Source organism: Apis laboriosa, unplaced genomic scaffold (genome assembly GCF_014066325.1).
Source record: "Apis laboriosa isolate Shangri-la unplaced genomic scaffold, ASM1406632v1 scaffold112_cov148, whole genome shotgun sequence".
Classification (NCBI taxonomy): Eukaryota; Metazoa; Arthropoda; class Insecta; order Hymenoptera; family Apidae; genus Apis; species Apis laboriosa.
Window position 1 is genome coordinate 3,596,886 of NW_025220865.1, and position 18,529 is coordinate 3,615,414.

Below are 18,529 nucleotides of genomic sequence, written 5' to 3' on the forward strand. Positions count from 1 at the left end.
AGCTGATAAATTAATCGTGTTATGTGCACAACATGCATAATACATGCTCAAACTTGACATGCAATTCGAGAAAGGGATCAATTAGATTTCCTTATTCTACTTAGTATTAGTATAACTATAAAGATAGTTATAGTTGATCCAAAATGAAATATAAGTATAATATATCTTTAAAAGAATTACGTAATAGTTTGAAATATAGATCAAGAGAATATTTGTTGCAGAATAGTTTACATGGCATTCCATATTTCGTGGATACTACACGACCTAAATGGGAAAGGTAATATCATGATTTTATATAATTAATATATTAAATTATGTAAATTAAATAACATTAATTAACAATAAATTAATCTTAGTTAACATATTATATATATTTCATTCTAAAAATTATTCATTTATTTATTAAAAAATCGAAAAATATGAAAATCAAATTTTAAAAATTATGATTCAAAAATTGTCAATTTGCTATATTAATATTACTTATTATTATTATATATATATAATTGTCCGCAGATTAATATGGTTATTTTTATCAGTGACATCAATAATAGCAACTTTTATTACAATCGTAATTATCTTGAACAAATTTCAAACGCAACCAACAATAACCGGAGTAGATGTATTAACAGAGCACATTAATATCGAATTTCCTCAAATCTTTATTTGCTTCGACTGGATTCATTTGAATCATTCGCATATACTTGAGGTAAACGCATTTTTAAATATAATTTTATTTTATTTGAATTATATATTTTATTTGAAATATTTTAATATTATATTTGTATCATTATATTTATATGTATATACATATATATAGAATGAAATGTATGTATACGAGGAATTATACAATTGGAATATTGGAAAATATATTGATGTGAAATCATTTAATCCAATTTATAAAAATAAAAACAATTTTCGAAAAATTTTTAAAGCGATGGAACTTGATTGTGATTCTTTATTTAGTAACTGTGCATACAGGTAAATATGATAAATATATATGTATAATTTTTTTGTTTCATTTATGAAATTAAAAATATTATCTTTATATACATTATATACGTATATTATATACATATTTATAATTACTCAAAGTTTAATATTTTAAAATAAGACAAAATTATTTAGAAAAAAGAAATAATTATTATTATAATTATAAAAAAACTCATTTATATTTGGTTAAATTATAAATTATATTGTTTTTTAGAGGAATGAATAGATCATGTAAAAATATATTTACGAAAGTATTGACTGCAGTGGGTATATGTTGTAAATCTAAAAATTTAGAGTCACTTAAATATATAGATATTTCATGGAATCTTGAATTTAAAATCCCTAATTCAAGTTTTCCTTTAAGGTAATATTTACTAATTCAATCGACTAATTCACCTAATTCAAATCAATCATTTTTTTATATCAAAATCTAATTTTTATAAATAATTTTTTTATCATAAATGCTATTGATTATATTTAAAAAATTATATAATGTATAAAGTAGAATATAAAAAATGTTAATATAATTATTATATGTTATTATTCATTTTTCATATTGTAGATTTTATCTCATGGAACAAAATAATTCGAGTCCAGAACCAGGTGAAAGATCTCTTATAGTAGATAAATCTCTAGATATAGAATTTGTTGTTGATATAACATATACAACTTCTGATATTAAATATTTATCTCTTCGACAACGACAATGTTATTATAAGCAAGAGAGTAAAAATCTTATTGATTGCGAAATTGATTGCATAACCGATAAACTATTTAAATATTGTAAATGTTTACCATGGTTTTTATCATTTGTCGATAAGACAGAATGTCCAATTTCAAAGTATCCTTGTTTAAACAATATTAATATCGATAAAACCCAATGTAATTGTTGGCCCTTTTGTGACCATACATCATATAGTGTAAAAAGTATGAAAACATTTGAAGGTAAAAATAAAAATCAAATTATGTTAAAAAACTGGCCAACAGCTCTCCATAAAAGAGAAATGCGATTTGGTTATTTAGATTTACTTGTATCATTCGGTGGTATTGCAGGCCTTTTTTTAGGATTTTCTATTTTTGTAGCTTTAGAATTTGGATATTATTTTACTCTTAGAACTTATTGTGGAGCTGTAATTCGATTATCTCGGAAACAATATAATATTATGACCATTTATGTGGTAGAAAAATATCCTATCCAGAAAGTAAATACTAATCCAAAATACTATATATATCTCGACTAATTCTTTTCAAAAAATTAATATTTATATTTCATTTTGTTGAAATTATATTTAATGCAAAAGTAATATGAAGCATATCATTAATAATTTTGTTTAAATCTTAGACTTTTAAACAAACACAAAAATTTAAAAATTTTAAAAATCAGATAGATATAGAAAGAGAATAATATCACAATGATAATTTTTTATATTATTATTTATGCGAATATTTATAATAATATATTTTTTAATAAATAGTTGTAAATATATTATAATAAGTTCTTTAATTAAAAAAATAATTTGAATTTGGTTTCTTCAAGCGGATTGGATAAGAATCCATCACGTAACTTGCAAAAATCCCTAAAAATACGAAATGTACAAATAATTCTTGCATCATTAATTCTGACAATTAAGATTCTTATTTCTAAATTTTATTTGTCAAAATCTATAAAAACATATAAAAAATTTTTATACATTTAAAATTTAATCTTATTATCTATAAGAGCAACAATACAAGTTTCATTGTTTTATTTATTTTTTATAAATAATAAACAAATTTATTTTAAGTTAAATTTCCTGTATTATAGACTGCAATATAACTATAGTCGATTTCAAATAATGTATAGAGATTTTAATTTTTAGTTGTAGATACCAACATAATAGATACCAACATAAATATATTAACTGCAATCGTACATATCAATTGTTGTTGATTCATTTTATTATAAATGTTTTATTATTATGTTTGAAATTATTATTTTTTTTATTATTAATGAATATAAATTTTTTTTATTATAATAAATCATTTTTAAAAATAATTCCAAATTAATTTTTTTATTATTTAATTCTAATTTTAAAAACACAGAAGTTACTTATGAAACATAAATGCTCATGAACATATAGCTTTAAGATGATAAGAATTTGCTATAATCCGTGACTCTATTGCTTGCCGATTAGATTTTACTGATTGCATAGTGAAAACACGCGTCTTCCGAAGCGCCACCTTGCTCATTTCCGATGTTCTTTTCGGAATGGCTGAAACGTTGCTTTCGTGCTGAGAAAACGTGACTACGGAGAACATTGTGTGGCGATCGTGATTAAGAGAACGAGTGTTATACATTATATTGCATTGTATATTGACGTACATTAAGGCTGTCGCGCAACGGCATGCAGCTGTCGAAGTAAATCGACCGGAGTAACACGGATACAGAATTTTTCGCAGTAACACGGGTATCTGGGTGCCGGCACATATCAATATACGCGAGTACGAAGGATTGGTTATTGAAAAAATGGCGGCGGAATGCAAGAATCGAATGATGGTTTTTAAGAACAAAGGCAAAGATCAAGAAGTGAGTATCCAGTGTGTTCTTCGTTGTGCGCAGTTACGTTATACGTCTGGAAGTTTCGGCTACTGAACTGGGCGACTAAATGAACATTATCATGGGCGCTAATTTTTCCAAATTTGTGCAATTTATTTGCATATTTTGTTATTTCAGTTGGAATTTTGGATATTTCTGTATATTTATTTTGCACAGAATCCATAAAAATTCTTAATATAACTTTATCAAATATAACAGTATTATATTTTGAATAGAATCATGCAATTCTGAAACAAGTGGAAAGTGTCGCTACATTAATGTCAAATATAGCACTATCAAAGATAGAACTGAACGAATAATTGTAAAAAAGAAAAGTTATATTATTTTAATTATTTCTTTGAAAACTTATAAATAATTTACTTTTATTTACCTTTTATTTTTGACACAAATAATTCACTTTTCTTTTTACATATTTTTTATTATAATTAAAAAATCTTTCAAAAGATATTACAAATAATTTTGATTCTATAATATGTAAATAATATATTTCTCTATATACATATTTTAATAATGTATTAAAATTTATTTTAATTTTTTATAAATATCAAAATAATATTGATGAAAAAATATTAAAAAATAAAGTTTTCCATTATCATAGTTAGAGATTATTAATAATATAATATTAATATTTTATTAATTATTAAGTATAAGTGTATATTTTCTTATGTATATTTTCTATTATGATACTTTATCTTTTTATGTAAGATTTTCATATTATTATTAAACATATTTTAAATTATGAAATTTGATATGGTCATTAAAGTTTGAAAACTAATTCAAATAAATATATATTAAAATAATTATATTATCAAATTTTAAAAAATATATGATTGTTATGTCTATTTGTGTATTTGTTATATTACATAAAGCAAAATATTTAACCTTTAATTTAATTTTTATTTATCATAAAAATATAGTTAATGTTAATTATTATTACACAATATATTATTTTAATTTTTAAAATTAATATTATTGAAACTAATTTTAATATTAAAATTAAAAAAATCTTAAATATTTAAAATTGCTATAATATATTTTTTATATGTAAATATGTATTTTTTATATGTAAAGAAATTTTAGTTATTTTTTTATTATATATTATATATTATTTTTGCAATATAAATATTCTAATTTAATATAATCTTTTTTTAGATAAATTTAAGAAAGATTAAAGTATTATATAAATATTACTTAATAATGATTTAAAAGCATTTAAATGATAATATGTTTTAGGAAATGAGAAGAAGAAGAAATGAAGCAACAGTAGAGTTACGGAAAAATAAACGTGATGAAACTTTACAGAAAAGAAGAAATGTGCCTGCTACAGATTTAATAGGTAAAATTATTAAATATAAACATATATATTTTATATAATATATAATATATATATTTATATAATATATTTTATATAATATATATATATATAAATAGAAAAATATATTTTTTATATAAATATAAAGAATTAAATAAAAAATAAGTTATAATATAATATTTTATTTTAGATGAAGAAGATAGTGATAAACAAAACATTGATTTATCAAAAATCAATTTAAAAGAACTAGTAATGAAAGCTGCTAGTTCAGATCCAACTGTTCAATTACAAGCGGTACAATCAGCAAGAAAGTTATTATCTTCAGATCGTAATCCACCGATCGATAAGTTAATTGATAGTGGCATTTTACCGATCTTAGTTAATTGTCTTGAACAGCACAATAGGTATGATTAAATTTGCATACGATCTTAATTTATAGCACACATTACGATTAGCTTATTTTTTTATTAGAAAAAAAATATTTGATCACAAATGAAATTTGATTGCTAATATTTTTATAAATTTAGAATATATATATTTTTTTATGATTAATTATGATAAATTTTCTAGTAATAATATAATAATAATATAATAATATATATAAATAATATATAATAATATAATAATATAAATTTTTAGTATTTGAGTCTATTATTTTTAATGTTTTGTTATTATTAGTTTAGTAATTTTTTTAGTATTAATACATTATTATTAATTTTTAATACTTTATAGTCCATCATTACAATTTGAAGCAGCATGGGCTTTAACAAACATTGCAAGTGGAACATCACCTCAAACACAAGCAGTTGTTGCAGCTGGTGCAGTTCCACACTTTTTGCATTTGTTACTTTCAAGTCAACAGAATGTTTGTGAACAAGCTGTATGGGCTTTAGGTAAATTAATATAAATATTAAAAAAAACATTATAATTAAAATTATAACATATCTAAAAAAAAATATTTATGATATTAAATTTAAATTATGTTTTGATATATTATTATTTTATTTTCATTTTTTATTGTTTGAACTAAAACATATACATATTCTATTATTATTCATATATTTTTATTCATTATAGGAAATATTATTGGAGATGGCCCAGCATCTAGGGATTATGTTATCAAGCTTGGCGTTGTACCGCCATTGTTAACGTTTATCAAACCAGAAATACCAATTAGTTTTTTACGTAATGTAACTTGGGTAATCGTAAATTTATGTAGGAATAAAGATCCACCACCACCTGTTCAAACTATTAAGGAAATTTTACCTGCTCTTAATGTACTTATTCATCATTCAGATATTAATGTAAGTTACAATATTATATATATTATATATAATTAAAAAATAATCTTTAATGTATTTATAATTAGAAATAATTGTTTATATACAAAATAAAATTGCAGATTCTTGTCGACACAATTTGGGCATTGAGTTATTTGACTGATGGTGGTAATGAACAAATTCAGATGGTTATAGATAGTGGTGTAGTACCTCGTCTCATACCACTTCTTTCGCACAAAGAAGTTAAGGTGCAAACAGCTGCTTTAAGGGCAGTAGGTAATATAGTAACAGGTACAGACGAACAAACACAAACTGTATTAAATTGTGACGCGCTTTCATATTTCCCGAATTTATTAACCCATACGAGGGAAAAAATTTGTAAAGAAGCAGTTTGGTTCCTTTCAAATGTAACTGCTGGCAATCAATCTCAGGTTCAAGCAGTTATAGATGCTGGACTACTGCCTCTTATTATTCACAATTTAATTAATGTAAGAAAATACTTTTATTAAAATATTGAAATTTGTTAAATTGAATCATTTGTTTTAATAATAAATTTATCTTTTACCAGGGTGAATTCCAAACACAAAAAGAAGCAGCATGGGCAATTAGCAATTTAACAATAAGTGGTAATGAAGAACAGGTTGCACGAATGATACAAGAAGGTGTTATTGGACCATTCTGTAACCTCCTTGATTGTAAAGATACTCAAGTTGTACAGGTTGTTTTAGATGGTATACATAATATGCTCAAACTTGCTGGATCACAAGTTGAACATTTGGCTAATATGATTGAAGAATGTTCAGGTTAGTATTTATCTTTTTTTCTTTTATAATATATAATATTGAGTACACAAAAATAAATATATAAATTTATATTATGAAATGTATTTTCATAGGATTGGATAAAATCGAAACATTACAAAATCACGACAACATAGATATTTATAAACTAGCATACGAAATTATTGAGCAATACTTTTCGGAAGATGTATGTATTTATCTTATTTTTATAATTAAGAAGTAATTTCCATTAATGTTTTTAATATGAAAAAATATATATTTTCTAATGTTTTTAGACGAATGATACAAATCTGGAACCACAAGTTGTGGAATCAACATTTGAATTCGATCAGACGACGAGCATTTCGAATGAAGGTTTTAAATTCTGAGAGGGCCTCCATTATTTTTTATCTGATCGTGCCGTCCCCCGAAAATCTCCATTATGGAGCCATTCTGCTTACCCTTTTATATTCTGTCTCATTCTTTCTTCAACGACTACATGTGGCAATTTCAACGTGACATTGTTGAATCAACAATTGTATTTGGTTTTATTAATTCAAAAACATAAAATTATGACTTACATTTTTGGTTTGTCCAAAAAGTGAGAAATTAGAAAAAAAAACGAGGCTAAAGTTACAGAGCAAAGGAGTTTCTTATTGAAATAAGAATTTGTATTCTTTCCTTTTTTTATTTTTGAACGATGTGTACTTTACCTTGTTTCCTTTTCCGTTGCACATACTAAAATGCTTAGTGGAGCGGAACTGAATGCAGCTATTGATATGCATTACACCGACTAAATTATTCTAGTAAATTAATGAATTTGCTCTCTAAATTGAAGAGCGTCACAGAAAAAGAAAAGAAAAACTTTTTTATTGTTTGATCGTGCTGCTCTCCACTCTAACTTGAGATGAATCTTGGTTAGTGATGTTACATTTATAAAATAATTCGTGTATATTTTAGGCATGTTAAATTTATAATAATATTGATTACTAAATAAATAAATCAATTGACTACTCTTTATTAGCTTAATTCATGACTATGAATTATTTCTGTAAGGGGAAGAGGATAAACAATAAAACTATTACGTAAATGCGGCAACATTAATTGCCGATCTTTGCCTAGTCTTTCGATAGCGTGAATAGACAGGTTATCTAAAAATTTGAAGAGATTTAAATATTTTCATAAAACATGTTCTTATAATTATATATATTTTTTATTTATTACATTATTACAATTATGATTCTGATTTGAATTCAATTGTAGGATTCTCAAATGGATGAACATCATCTGCATAAAGATTTTCAGGTAGTTCACTTTCATTTGGCAAATATGTAGGAAAATATGGCGAAGTACTTTTTTTAGTATGTAAAATCGTATCGTATAAATAGCACATAGTATTTAGCTCTCCTGGTACGTTTTGAGCTAATACCCAAATTACATTATATTTAGTGTTTATTCGTAGTATCTGCAACATATACAAAAGTTCGATAATAATTTGAAGTCATTCTAATTCTTAATAACATTGTTAATAATCTTTCAATATATTATATTGTTAAAATTATTTATTATTTTATCCATAAATTTTTTTTAAAAATTGAATTTTAACAACGATTTATTCATAATTACTGCTAATTCACTATTGCAATTATAAGAAATTAAGATTTTTTATTACAATGTTTTTTATTTCATGATTTTTAATAGTTAAAAATCTTTATTTTACTTAATGGAAAAAAAACTATATGTAGTCACATATAATGCCCAAAAAGCTAAACAAAAAAATTTAATTTTGTTTTTGTATTAATTTTACATATTTAAATGAAATTATAATTAGAATTTTTGTTTGTTTGTAGAATATTAGGAATAATTATTATGTGTCTCATTAATGAATTATTTGATGTATTACTAATTTATCATTCTTGAAAATTTCTATATGATTCACATTACAATCTATAATTTTTAAATAAATAATAAATGAATAATATAAGTTTTATAAATTGTGAATATATGTTTCTTGTTAGTTGTAAAATAATTTTAGAATGTCATTACTGTATAATATCTTCCTTTCAAAAGTAATATACATTTAAATTAATATTTTGTAATTGTTTAATAATGTAAAGAGATCTTCAAATGTTTCATCATAAATATTTACTTGTTCAAGTATTTCATGTAAACATTTCAAAATTTAATATATTTTATTTCCATTTTATATGGAAAAAATATTTCATTTTTTAAATACGAATTGTATAAAAAAAATTAACTGAAATGTTATACATGTTATGCATAATTTTTAACAATTATTACAGATGAATGAAGAAATTAAATAGATTTTTGTAGTTATATTGATCCTCAACCCTTCAAATACTTTTTTTGTAAAATTCTATACAAAAAATAAATATTCATTATCTTTGTATAAAATTTGAAAAAAATATTTACAACAAATAGTGTTCATATATAAAATATATTATGTATAAATAATAATTTGATACAGTTACTATATTAATAAATTACTTATTCAATCTAATTGATGAATTGGAAATGCTAAAACAAATTACGTGATTCTATTGAAAAATAGAAATTTAATTGTACTTTTTAATATATTGTTATACATAAAAAAATAATAAGAAAAAAGATTAAACTATATTGAGTTTTTTTGCTTATTTCATACATTTCTGAAAATGAATGAGAATGAATTATTTTTTTAGTTCATTTTTTTAACTTTTTTTATAATTTATCATAAATATAAATGGTTAAGAAAAAATATAACTGATAAAAAAATATATTATTTTATAAGAATTCATATAATATCAATATAAAATTATATGCTAATTTTTTTAAATGATTATGCTTGCAAAAGAAAAAATAAAAATTTATTAATCTATGTAAGATGTATTTAAAGTAAAAGTAATTTAAAATTTTTTTTCCATAAAAGAATATAATTATAAATTACCTTTACACCTTTAAGAATACGCCAACGATTTCCCATGTGTCCAGGCATTTTAGTGCCTGGCATTACCCTAGCCATTGTACCTCCTGAACCTATATTACCTGGTCTTCTATGTGTTTTAGTTACACCATGAGAAGCAGGCATACCTTTAAAGCCCCATCTTTTCATAACACCTTGAAAACCACGATCTATTCTATATTTATAAAGATTATTATAATTGATTATTAAATATTTCAGATTTATCTCAGATTATCTCAAATTATCAAATTTTGAGATTACAAATATTGATAAAAGAATTACGTTTTTCCACGAATATCAATAAATTCTCCTGGTTTAAAATGGGTTGCATTTAAAGGAGTTCCTGGTTGGAGAACAGCATTTGGTGAAATTGTAAATCTCATTAATATTTTTTTTGGTGTAACTCCTACTGAATTAAATATTCCATAATATTCTTTAGTAAGCTGTAAAAATTTATAATACAAAAATTAATAATACAAATTTTATTTTTGCAAAATAATGAATAAACATTAAAAAAGATCAATTGCAACTTACTAATTGTGGGTCAATATTTATAGCACCTAATACAAGACAGCCATTTCGTACTTTAACTCTATGTTTAATAGGTTTAATTGGTTTATATTCTTCTGGGGGTATATATTTTACAACTTCATTATCTACAATCTATTAGAAAGAAATGGAGAATTTAAATATAAGGTTATATAAAATTCAATATTTTATTATATGATAATACCTGTATTAGAGTAGTTAATACTTTTCTCCCATTTTTTAGCCACATTGGATATACTCCTATCTTTTTGCCAATTAAACCAGTACGTTTAGAACCTGGAGTCCATGTTGCATTTGATTGAATTAATTCTTTATTTAATGGAGATGCATTATTATTGAGTAATCCTTTAGTGGATGAAACAATTTCTGAGAGAAATTCTTTATTTTCTGAAGTAAGTTCTTCATTATATAACTAATATAAACAATATTATATATTATATAACAATATTTATATAAAATTCTTACAAAATATTAAGAAATAAAATATTATTTTTATTTTTTAAAATACATACTACACGTGTTGGTTTTGGAAGCCATTCTGGATGACGTTTCTTTGGTGGAGGATTCAATCTTTTACCACGATTAGGAATATATATTTTATCAATACTAAAATAAATATATTAATAGAAATAAGTATTTGAATAATGAAATGAAATAACAAATTTATTTTTTGAAAATTTATACAATAAACTAAATATACAAATTAAATTTATTAATTATATATAATTATTAAGCAATACCTCTGTTTCAAACATTTATTGAATAGTTGAATTCCGTTAAAAGTCTTTAAAATTGATGCCATATTCGTAATAATTATGTCGTGAAATGTACGTAGATGTAAGTATTTAATGAAAATTTAACTATAAATGAGGTTAGAACATAATTATTATTAGTGATTTGTTAAAATTTGTTCAAAAATAAATTATTAATTTTAATACATACTTTAAAATATGAAAAAGAAAAATTTATAATAAATTATTCATTATTTTAGTAATATTATAATTAATTGAATCTTGTTCTTTATTATATTTGATACAAGATACATTTAAACACATTAACACCACATATTTATTATTTATTTACAATATTTGAAATCAAATTTTTTATAATTTTTATACTGCATGCAATATATTCAATTTATGCATAAATATAGTAAATGAAAAATAAATCTTTTTTCTTATACAAAAAGTTAAAATTTCTAAATAATTACTCAGTTATTAGATTAGTCTTTTGAGATTAAATTTTGTAGACAAGGAGAGAAAATAGTGGAAAAAGGACAGAGATAGGATAAAAATATTGATATCAACGCCATCTCTAGAATGCCGCAAATTAAACACAAATGTAGACAAAGAAAACAAATAATCCGAGAAGGATAGAAATATAAGAATTGATTAATAGCGCCATCTTTTAAGTGCATTTTTAAAATGCAATTTTAAGATTCTTTTTAAATAGAATTGAGTATTAACGCTATCTTTTGAGTTTTCTATCTAACTCTATGAAGAAGTACCTTTGGTGTTTAAAAGATGACGTTAGTAATCAATTCTATTTTGAAGAAGTACCTTTGGTGTTTAAAAGATGACGTTAGTAATCAATTCTTAGTTTATTTTTATCTTTTTCTACTATTTTCTATCCTTTCTTTATAAGTTTCATTTATGCACTCTGGAGATGGCGCTAATTTCAATATTTTTATCGTATCTCTGTCCTTTTCTCATTATTCTTATTTATATTTGATTTTGACGTGAACATAGACAAAATAATTTATCTCAGGTAAAGAATAATTTTATTTCATTTATTTTTCTTTCATAATTACAATCTATCTTAATCTTAAAAATAAAAATATTATATTTTCAGCTACAATGTATCTCTGAGCAATCTTACAAAATATGATATATTATAAATATTTTAGTATCTTTGATGTGATACGAATATTTTAATCATTTGACGATTGCAATGAGATTTAAAAAACAAAAACTTCAATTCAATAACAAAGAAATAAAAAAAAATTTTGAATCATTTTATTGAAAATTGACACTATTGAATATTCATTTGTCGAATCTATTTTTTTTCTATTTGTAATCTTTAAAGCATTCCTAAAAAATATACAATTAATATTTAAATTAATTAATTTTATCGAATACAAGGCAAAATCAATATTATATAATCTTAATGAAAAATTATAAAAAAAAAATTAATTCACAAATTATTTGTTCAAGAGTCTATGTAATTTAAAATTTATAAAATACATTTGATTCCTAGTGCTATCTAAAATTTCTTTTGAAAAATATATAAAAAATTCATGACAAGTAAAAATTTATCAGATATTCATCACTTTATCCAAAGAGAAACCGAATGATTATTAATGAAAGTAATAAAGCTGACGCGTTTGCGGGTAGAATAAGCCAAATTTCTGGATTTCATTTCGTCTCATCCATTCGCAAATAGAATGATTGGGCTTGCACGACTAGTGAATACAAATCAGAATACGTTTCCATCATTTGCGATCTAGATGCACATCTATTTGTTTACATGCATAATATGATAATATCGTATATTCATAGAATATGAGTACTTACGTGATATGCATATATATACTTACATATATATATTTTATTGCAAAACAATTGAAAGAATTATAATTCTGATTAAATTTTTTTTACAGATTAAGACATAGACATATGTATTAAAAGTCTCGTATCTATAAATTAGATTATATATATTATTTAACATAGTGCAAAGTGAACAAACGGATGCTCTTATTAAGCCACATACACATTTTTTTAGTTTGTTTTTTAAGTTATATAGAGTTCAAAAAGTGATTAAATGATTGAATAGATCAATTGTTTATAAAGATTTAAATACAATAATAGATAAAATTTATAAGTTGAAAATTATTTTTCCTTATATAGGTTAAGTTATCTTATATAGCTTATATATATATATATATATGTATATATCGATATTTGTAAATTGATTTAAATTAATATTTTATGATTCCAATTCCTTTTATATTTATTTTATGAATATAATCTTCACATCTTATAAATCTATCGACCAAAATTTTCATTTGGTCGAACATTTGTATCCATCAAATTCCGCGATTGCAATGCCGTAACATAGCTTTTGGCTACTCCATTAAATCATAATCGGTCGTGTGTATCGCATGCAATCTGGCTTACTTCGGTTATCAAGGCTCGTAAAGAACGGAAAATCGGCGATAAGGTACGCGATTCGGGTCGGATTCGGGTCGCGCGTGCGGTAACACGCCCACACGTGTGTCTGCGTGAATTGGCCATGCGCAAGGCTGCGCGATGATCGCTGATTTATGCGGTATTGTACTCTTAAACTTCTCGATTATATATAGCATACATGTCGGTTCTAGCCGCGACAATGCACGGGCTCCGGACTGGTCCTGATTTCTTTTCACCCAGACCCCGGCCACTCGTGTATTTTGTTGGTGCGACAATCGTCTTCGCTCGACCCGTCCGCACCGGGCCGAAAAAAGTTACCATGACGAATCGCAATCGCGACACGACATTTTCGAGGATTGCTGGTATATTGAGAGAAAGGATATTTATACAAAATAGACTATTTAAATTTCTTATTATTTTTATTATTAATATAGCAAAAGAGAAAAATCTTTTTTTTTTATACATTATATGATTATATGATTTTAAAGGTTATTTTCAATTTCTTTTATCTTTGATATTGTAATTTTTTGCAATATTTCTCAATTTTTTTATTGCTTGATTCGGCATTATGTTGCGATTTATAGATTGAGAAATATTGATCTTTTTTTTCATATAAAACGTAAATTTTTTAACAAGATATCTCTATCCTTCTCTAAATACATTCCCATTGATATAATCTACAATTTCAATCTATCTGATATAATCTACATTTTCAAAACAACAAATCGAAAAGAAGAAAAATAATTTCATCGGTTTATTCCAAAATTCTATATCTTTCTATATCTTTATTGTTATATCTTTCCAAAAAGAAAAAAAAAAGACAATAACGAAAAATTCGTCATTTGATAGAAGAAAAAAGTACGTAGGTGGACTTTTATAGCAGTTGATTGCTTGATTTATAATTTCAGAGATCATCATAAAGATCGTTATGAGATATTCGTGCTAATATCTGATTTTTTCGTATATTAGAAAAAGAGAAATGATCAAAGTTTGATTAAGAACACCGCCATCTCAAATGTCTAACCTTTAAACAAAAACTAAGAGACATTGTCTATCGTAAACACGCCCTCGTCATTAAAACAGAATTTTTACTTTGTTGTTTTGAAACAATTCTGCTACCCTTATAGTCGGGGCTTTTAGTTAATCAGAGATAGTGAATTTTACGATCGAGAATGAGATCGTTAAAAAATCATTAGAACAGCCGCCATGATATCATATCCTCGTCACGGAAGCTTTCATTTATAATATTAAAAAACCTTATCTTTTTTTTTATTGTTAAATGATGTTTAATATGAATTTAACATAAATTTATATATCATATAAGTAAATTTATAAATAAAATTAATTAATTATAATCTTCGTTCTAAAAAATTCTTGCAAATCGTGCATTTTTCTATGAAAAAGTTACATCAAACTTAAAAAACTTCAATTGCTATTTAATGGTTTAAAAAGATAAATCATTGTAAAATTAATATCAAATGATTTTTATTCTGCAAATTAAATTAATATATTAAATATAAAATTATTTTTATATTGATGTAATATTTTATCAAATATAAAATATTTCTATAAACATATTGTGTTAATCTAAACATTCTAATTATTCATATGCTACACACATATATAGATTACTACTTACATATATAGATATATGTAATTATATAAATATAAATATATATTCGTGATTGTATACACATATTGAGCCACTAAAGAAAAATGTACAAATCGCAATAAATCGTTTAATCGCAAACTGGACCATATCAAAGTCCGAATCAGGATCAGCTAGAAATCTATTATTTTGCGAAAGGCGTGGCGAAGCGTTCGTTTAAGATCAGAATCTATCGATTGAAACTGTAGTAAGCGTGGACCACCGCTGAGAATGCTAGCAAACAATCTGCCAGTCACTTAAGTGATCTTAACACATTCGTCAACTTCATAACACTGAGAAATCCAGCTTCGAAGATATCGCACACATTCGCACATTGTATATTTCAATCTCTTCAATTCTGATTTCTTCTAAGATTAGTATTATTTAATAAATAATAATAATAATAAAAATTAATAAAATTAAAAAACAATCTTAATAATAATTCCATTTCGATAGTTTTTTTTAGGAAAAAATTGTTCGAAATAATAAAATAATAAAATCTAACCTAACATTTTGATTTAATTAATTTTCAACGTAAATAAGCAATTTCCAAAAAAATCTACAATAAATATAGATCATTAGAATAATTGATTCAAATTATATCTAATATAAAAGATATATTTACTTACAAAGGTTAGTATAAATGCTATCATCAAGATTTGACCGGAAGGAATATATTGTTGATCGACGATCGGCTCATTGGTGGTCCACTATTGTCGGTCGGTTTGATATCGTCGCATCGAAGATCTTAATCGTTTATTTACGTCGGTGAATGTATGCTCGTATCTACCTGTCGTTTCGTGTATTGTGCGTGACTTTGGCTTCGCCGCAAGATGCGTCATGACATTACAAGTCGATTTTATTTCCTGCTTGTCGTCCCATTACATAACTTGCTGCCATCAGATGTCTCGATCATAGATTATCAGCGATCGATAGACATCTACACCGACAACCGTTGCTCCTTCTTCCCCTTTTTCTTTTTCTCCTCCTTCGTCTGAAGGAAATCGAACTGTGAAAGGTATGAGATATCATTTAGTCTCATCGTCATTGATCCTTTTTGCAAAATATAATACTCATTTCCGTCTGCCAAATACTTACGATAAATAAATGTGAATAAAACTATACTTTGTGTTATGTAGAAAATTATTATATACGTATGTATGTAATATATATATTTACATATAATATTATATAAAATTTCTGAAAAATGTTTTTTTAAATTATGAAATTAGAATTTGTTGGAAAGTCGAATACATTTTTTTGAGATTATAAAAGTATGAAATTTTATTGAAAATTTTAAAGTTTTGAATACAATGATGAAGAAATAGAATTGGCTATTTATTAACTATTTATAAAAAAAACTAAGTTGAATTAAATAATATTTCTAATAATTATTTCCGTTATACATTATCATAATAAACTTGATACTCAAAGAGCGAATGTTTCGTTCTTTTTTTTCGTTTTACCTTTCCGTAATAGCTTTAATCTTAAATGTATGTCAATATAATCGTATGCCTTATATCCTTCATATGAAACGAATTGATCGATGTAACAATTGCATATCTTCCAAGAAATGAAAACTTCTTTCGAATGATGATAATGTCAAGCATGTATGATTGCGAAAAAGATATTCACATATAAAGTAAAAAGAAACAATTATTTCAGAATTGAAAAACTATAATTGAAAATTTGTTAAAAATTTTTTAATCAAATCTAAAACTCTTAATGAGATAATAGGATCAATGTGTTTTTGACAATGATTGACAATTTTTATTTTAGGTTATGAAAAGGTTATGAAAATTCTTAGCATTAAAATAATTTCATCTATTTAATTTTTTTTGATTTATTTAATTATTCAAGATAATTATGAGATCATAATCTTATTTTTAATCTTTTCTGCATCAAACTTTGTTTTATTTTTCTTTTCTCTTTGAGATTTATAAATTTTCTTGTTTAGCTAGAATTTTTTGTGTGCCGCACAAAATAGTAGTCATGAAAGAAAAATTCTCTTAAAGACTTATCTTTATTAGCATTGGACTGGTATAAAACACACGTTGGTCGGCAATAACGAAATACTCACCCTTTTCGGTGCACCCTAAAGTTTAGCGATCTCTAATGAACTGGTAGTCCGTTAGTTAGTCTAACTCGTCTCTTTCTCTCGCCGTTCTCCTATATACCGACTATGCTTACATACATGCATACATATGTACTATTCCTCTATTGGCACACGAGAGAGATAACGAGAGAGACTATGAAAGAGAAAGAGAGAAAGAGAAGTTGGAAACGCGGAACGGTACGCACGTGGATACAAATAAATCCTGTTAGGCGGCGCGAGAGCGACGCAAAGCCGAATTTTCCCGGCTCTCGCATCTGTGAATATTTGCCCGTGGGTAGCGCATTACATGCGCGTTGTAATGCGTTCTAACTACGCTCTCTATGATTCGACGTATCGGAAGCGGCACACACAGACGAATCACAAACTTCTGTCGGTGCGATGAGTGTGGGGTCAGGAGAAATTTACATTTTTACGGGATTACGATGGTATTGGGGTGGTAGCATGACCATCCCCATGAGAGGATTAAGAGTTACTTACAACTGTAATAATAGGGGTACGATATAGTTTGGTATCTTTAGTTATGTAATTGAGACATAAAATTATTGCTACTGATGTTATTTGAATTCGGATATATTTTCATGTAATAATAAATCATGATTAAATGCATACAAATTAAATGCATATAAATTAAAAAATACAATATAAAACTATAACACATATTTCAATAATTATTTAACTTTAATTTCACGCATATACTCTTACTTTTTATTATATCTCTTTGTATGATAAAACAAATAAATGAATAAATATAATTATTTTGATAAAACATGATATATAATAATTATATGATAAAACAAATAAATGAATAAATATAATTATTTTTGTATCGTATCGAACTTTCAACTAAATTCATTACTGTTGAAAGGAAAAATCGAGATGTAAATTCATGCAAATTACCTTATCGTTCGGGAGACAATAATTATTATGGTGGAAAAATACCAGTCGATACGGTCGATCGATCACGAATTTCCGCAACTAGAACAGTATAAATGAACAGTATAAAAAGAGATAGACACAGAAGATTGCAAGACGAAGCATTGGGGTTGTAAATGTAAATGGCTGTGGCGAACAAACCCTCTTTTAACTTTCTTTTGGACGTTGGCGGCTAA

At 24.7% G+C, this 18,529-nt stretch overlaps 3 protein-coding genes across 3 annotated transcripts; 2 read left to right on the top strand and 1 right to left on the bottom strand.

Annotated features, from left to right (window-relative positions):
* Nucleotides 1–143: 143 nt before the first annotated feature.
* Nucleotides 144–2,231, top strand: LOC122713410 (sodium channel protein Nach-like). Its single transcript, XM_043933841.1, has 5 exons — nucleotides 144–277; nucleotides 514–706; nucleotides 818–978; nucleotides 1,205–1,354; nucleotides 1,553–2,231. Exons 1-5 carry the CDS (start codon nucleotides 144–146, stop codon nucleotides 2,229–2,231), a joined length of 1,317 nt encoding a protein of 438 aa, XP_043789776.1.
* Nucleotides 2,232–3,188: 957 nt separating this feature from the next.
* LOC122713274 (importin subunit alpha-3) lies at nucleotides 3,189–7,970 on the top strand. Its single transcript, XM_043933567.1, has 9 exons — nucleotides 3,189–3,556; nucleotides 4,820–4,922; nucleotides 5,089–5,302; nucleotides 5,631–5,791; nucleotides 5,976–6,202; nucleotides 6,301–6,666; nucleotides 6,747–6,981; nucleotides 7,074–7,165; nucleotides 7,254–7,970. Exons 1-9 carry the CDS (start codon nucleotides 3,497–3,499, stop codon nucleotides 7,344–7,346), a joined length of 1,551 nt encoding a protein of 516 aa, XP_043789502.1. The 5' UTR covers nucleotides 3,189–3,496; the 3' UTR covers nucleotides 7,347–7,970.
* Nucleotides 7,971–8,151: 181 nt separating this feature from the next.
* Nucleotides 8,152–11,549, bottom strand: LOC122713520 (39S ribosomal protein L3, mitochondrial). The gene is made up of 8 exons (XM_043934082.1): nucleotides 11,411–11,549; nucleotides 11,209–11,328; nucleotides 10,981–11,074; nucleotides 10,653–10,880; nucleotides 10,454–10,582; nucleotides 10,202–10,362; nucleotides 9,905–10,094; nucleotides 8,152–8,422 (listed from the first exon to the last, which is right to left on the bottom strand). Exons 2-8 carry the CDS (start codon nucleotides 11,268–11,270, stop codon nucleotides 8,192–8,194), a joined length of 1,095 nt encoding a protein of 364 aa, XP_043790017.1. The 5' UTR covers nucleotides 11,271–11,328; nucleotides 11,411–11,549; the 3' UTR covers nucleotides 8,152–8,191.
* Between the last annotated feature and the right edge of the window lie 6,980 nt (nucleotides 11,550–18,529).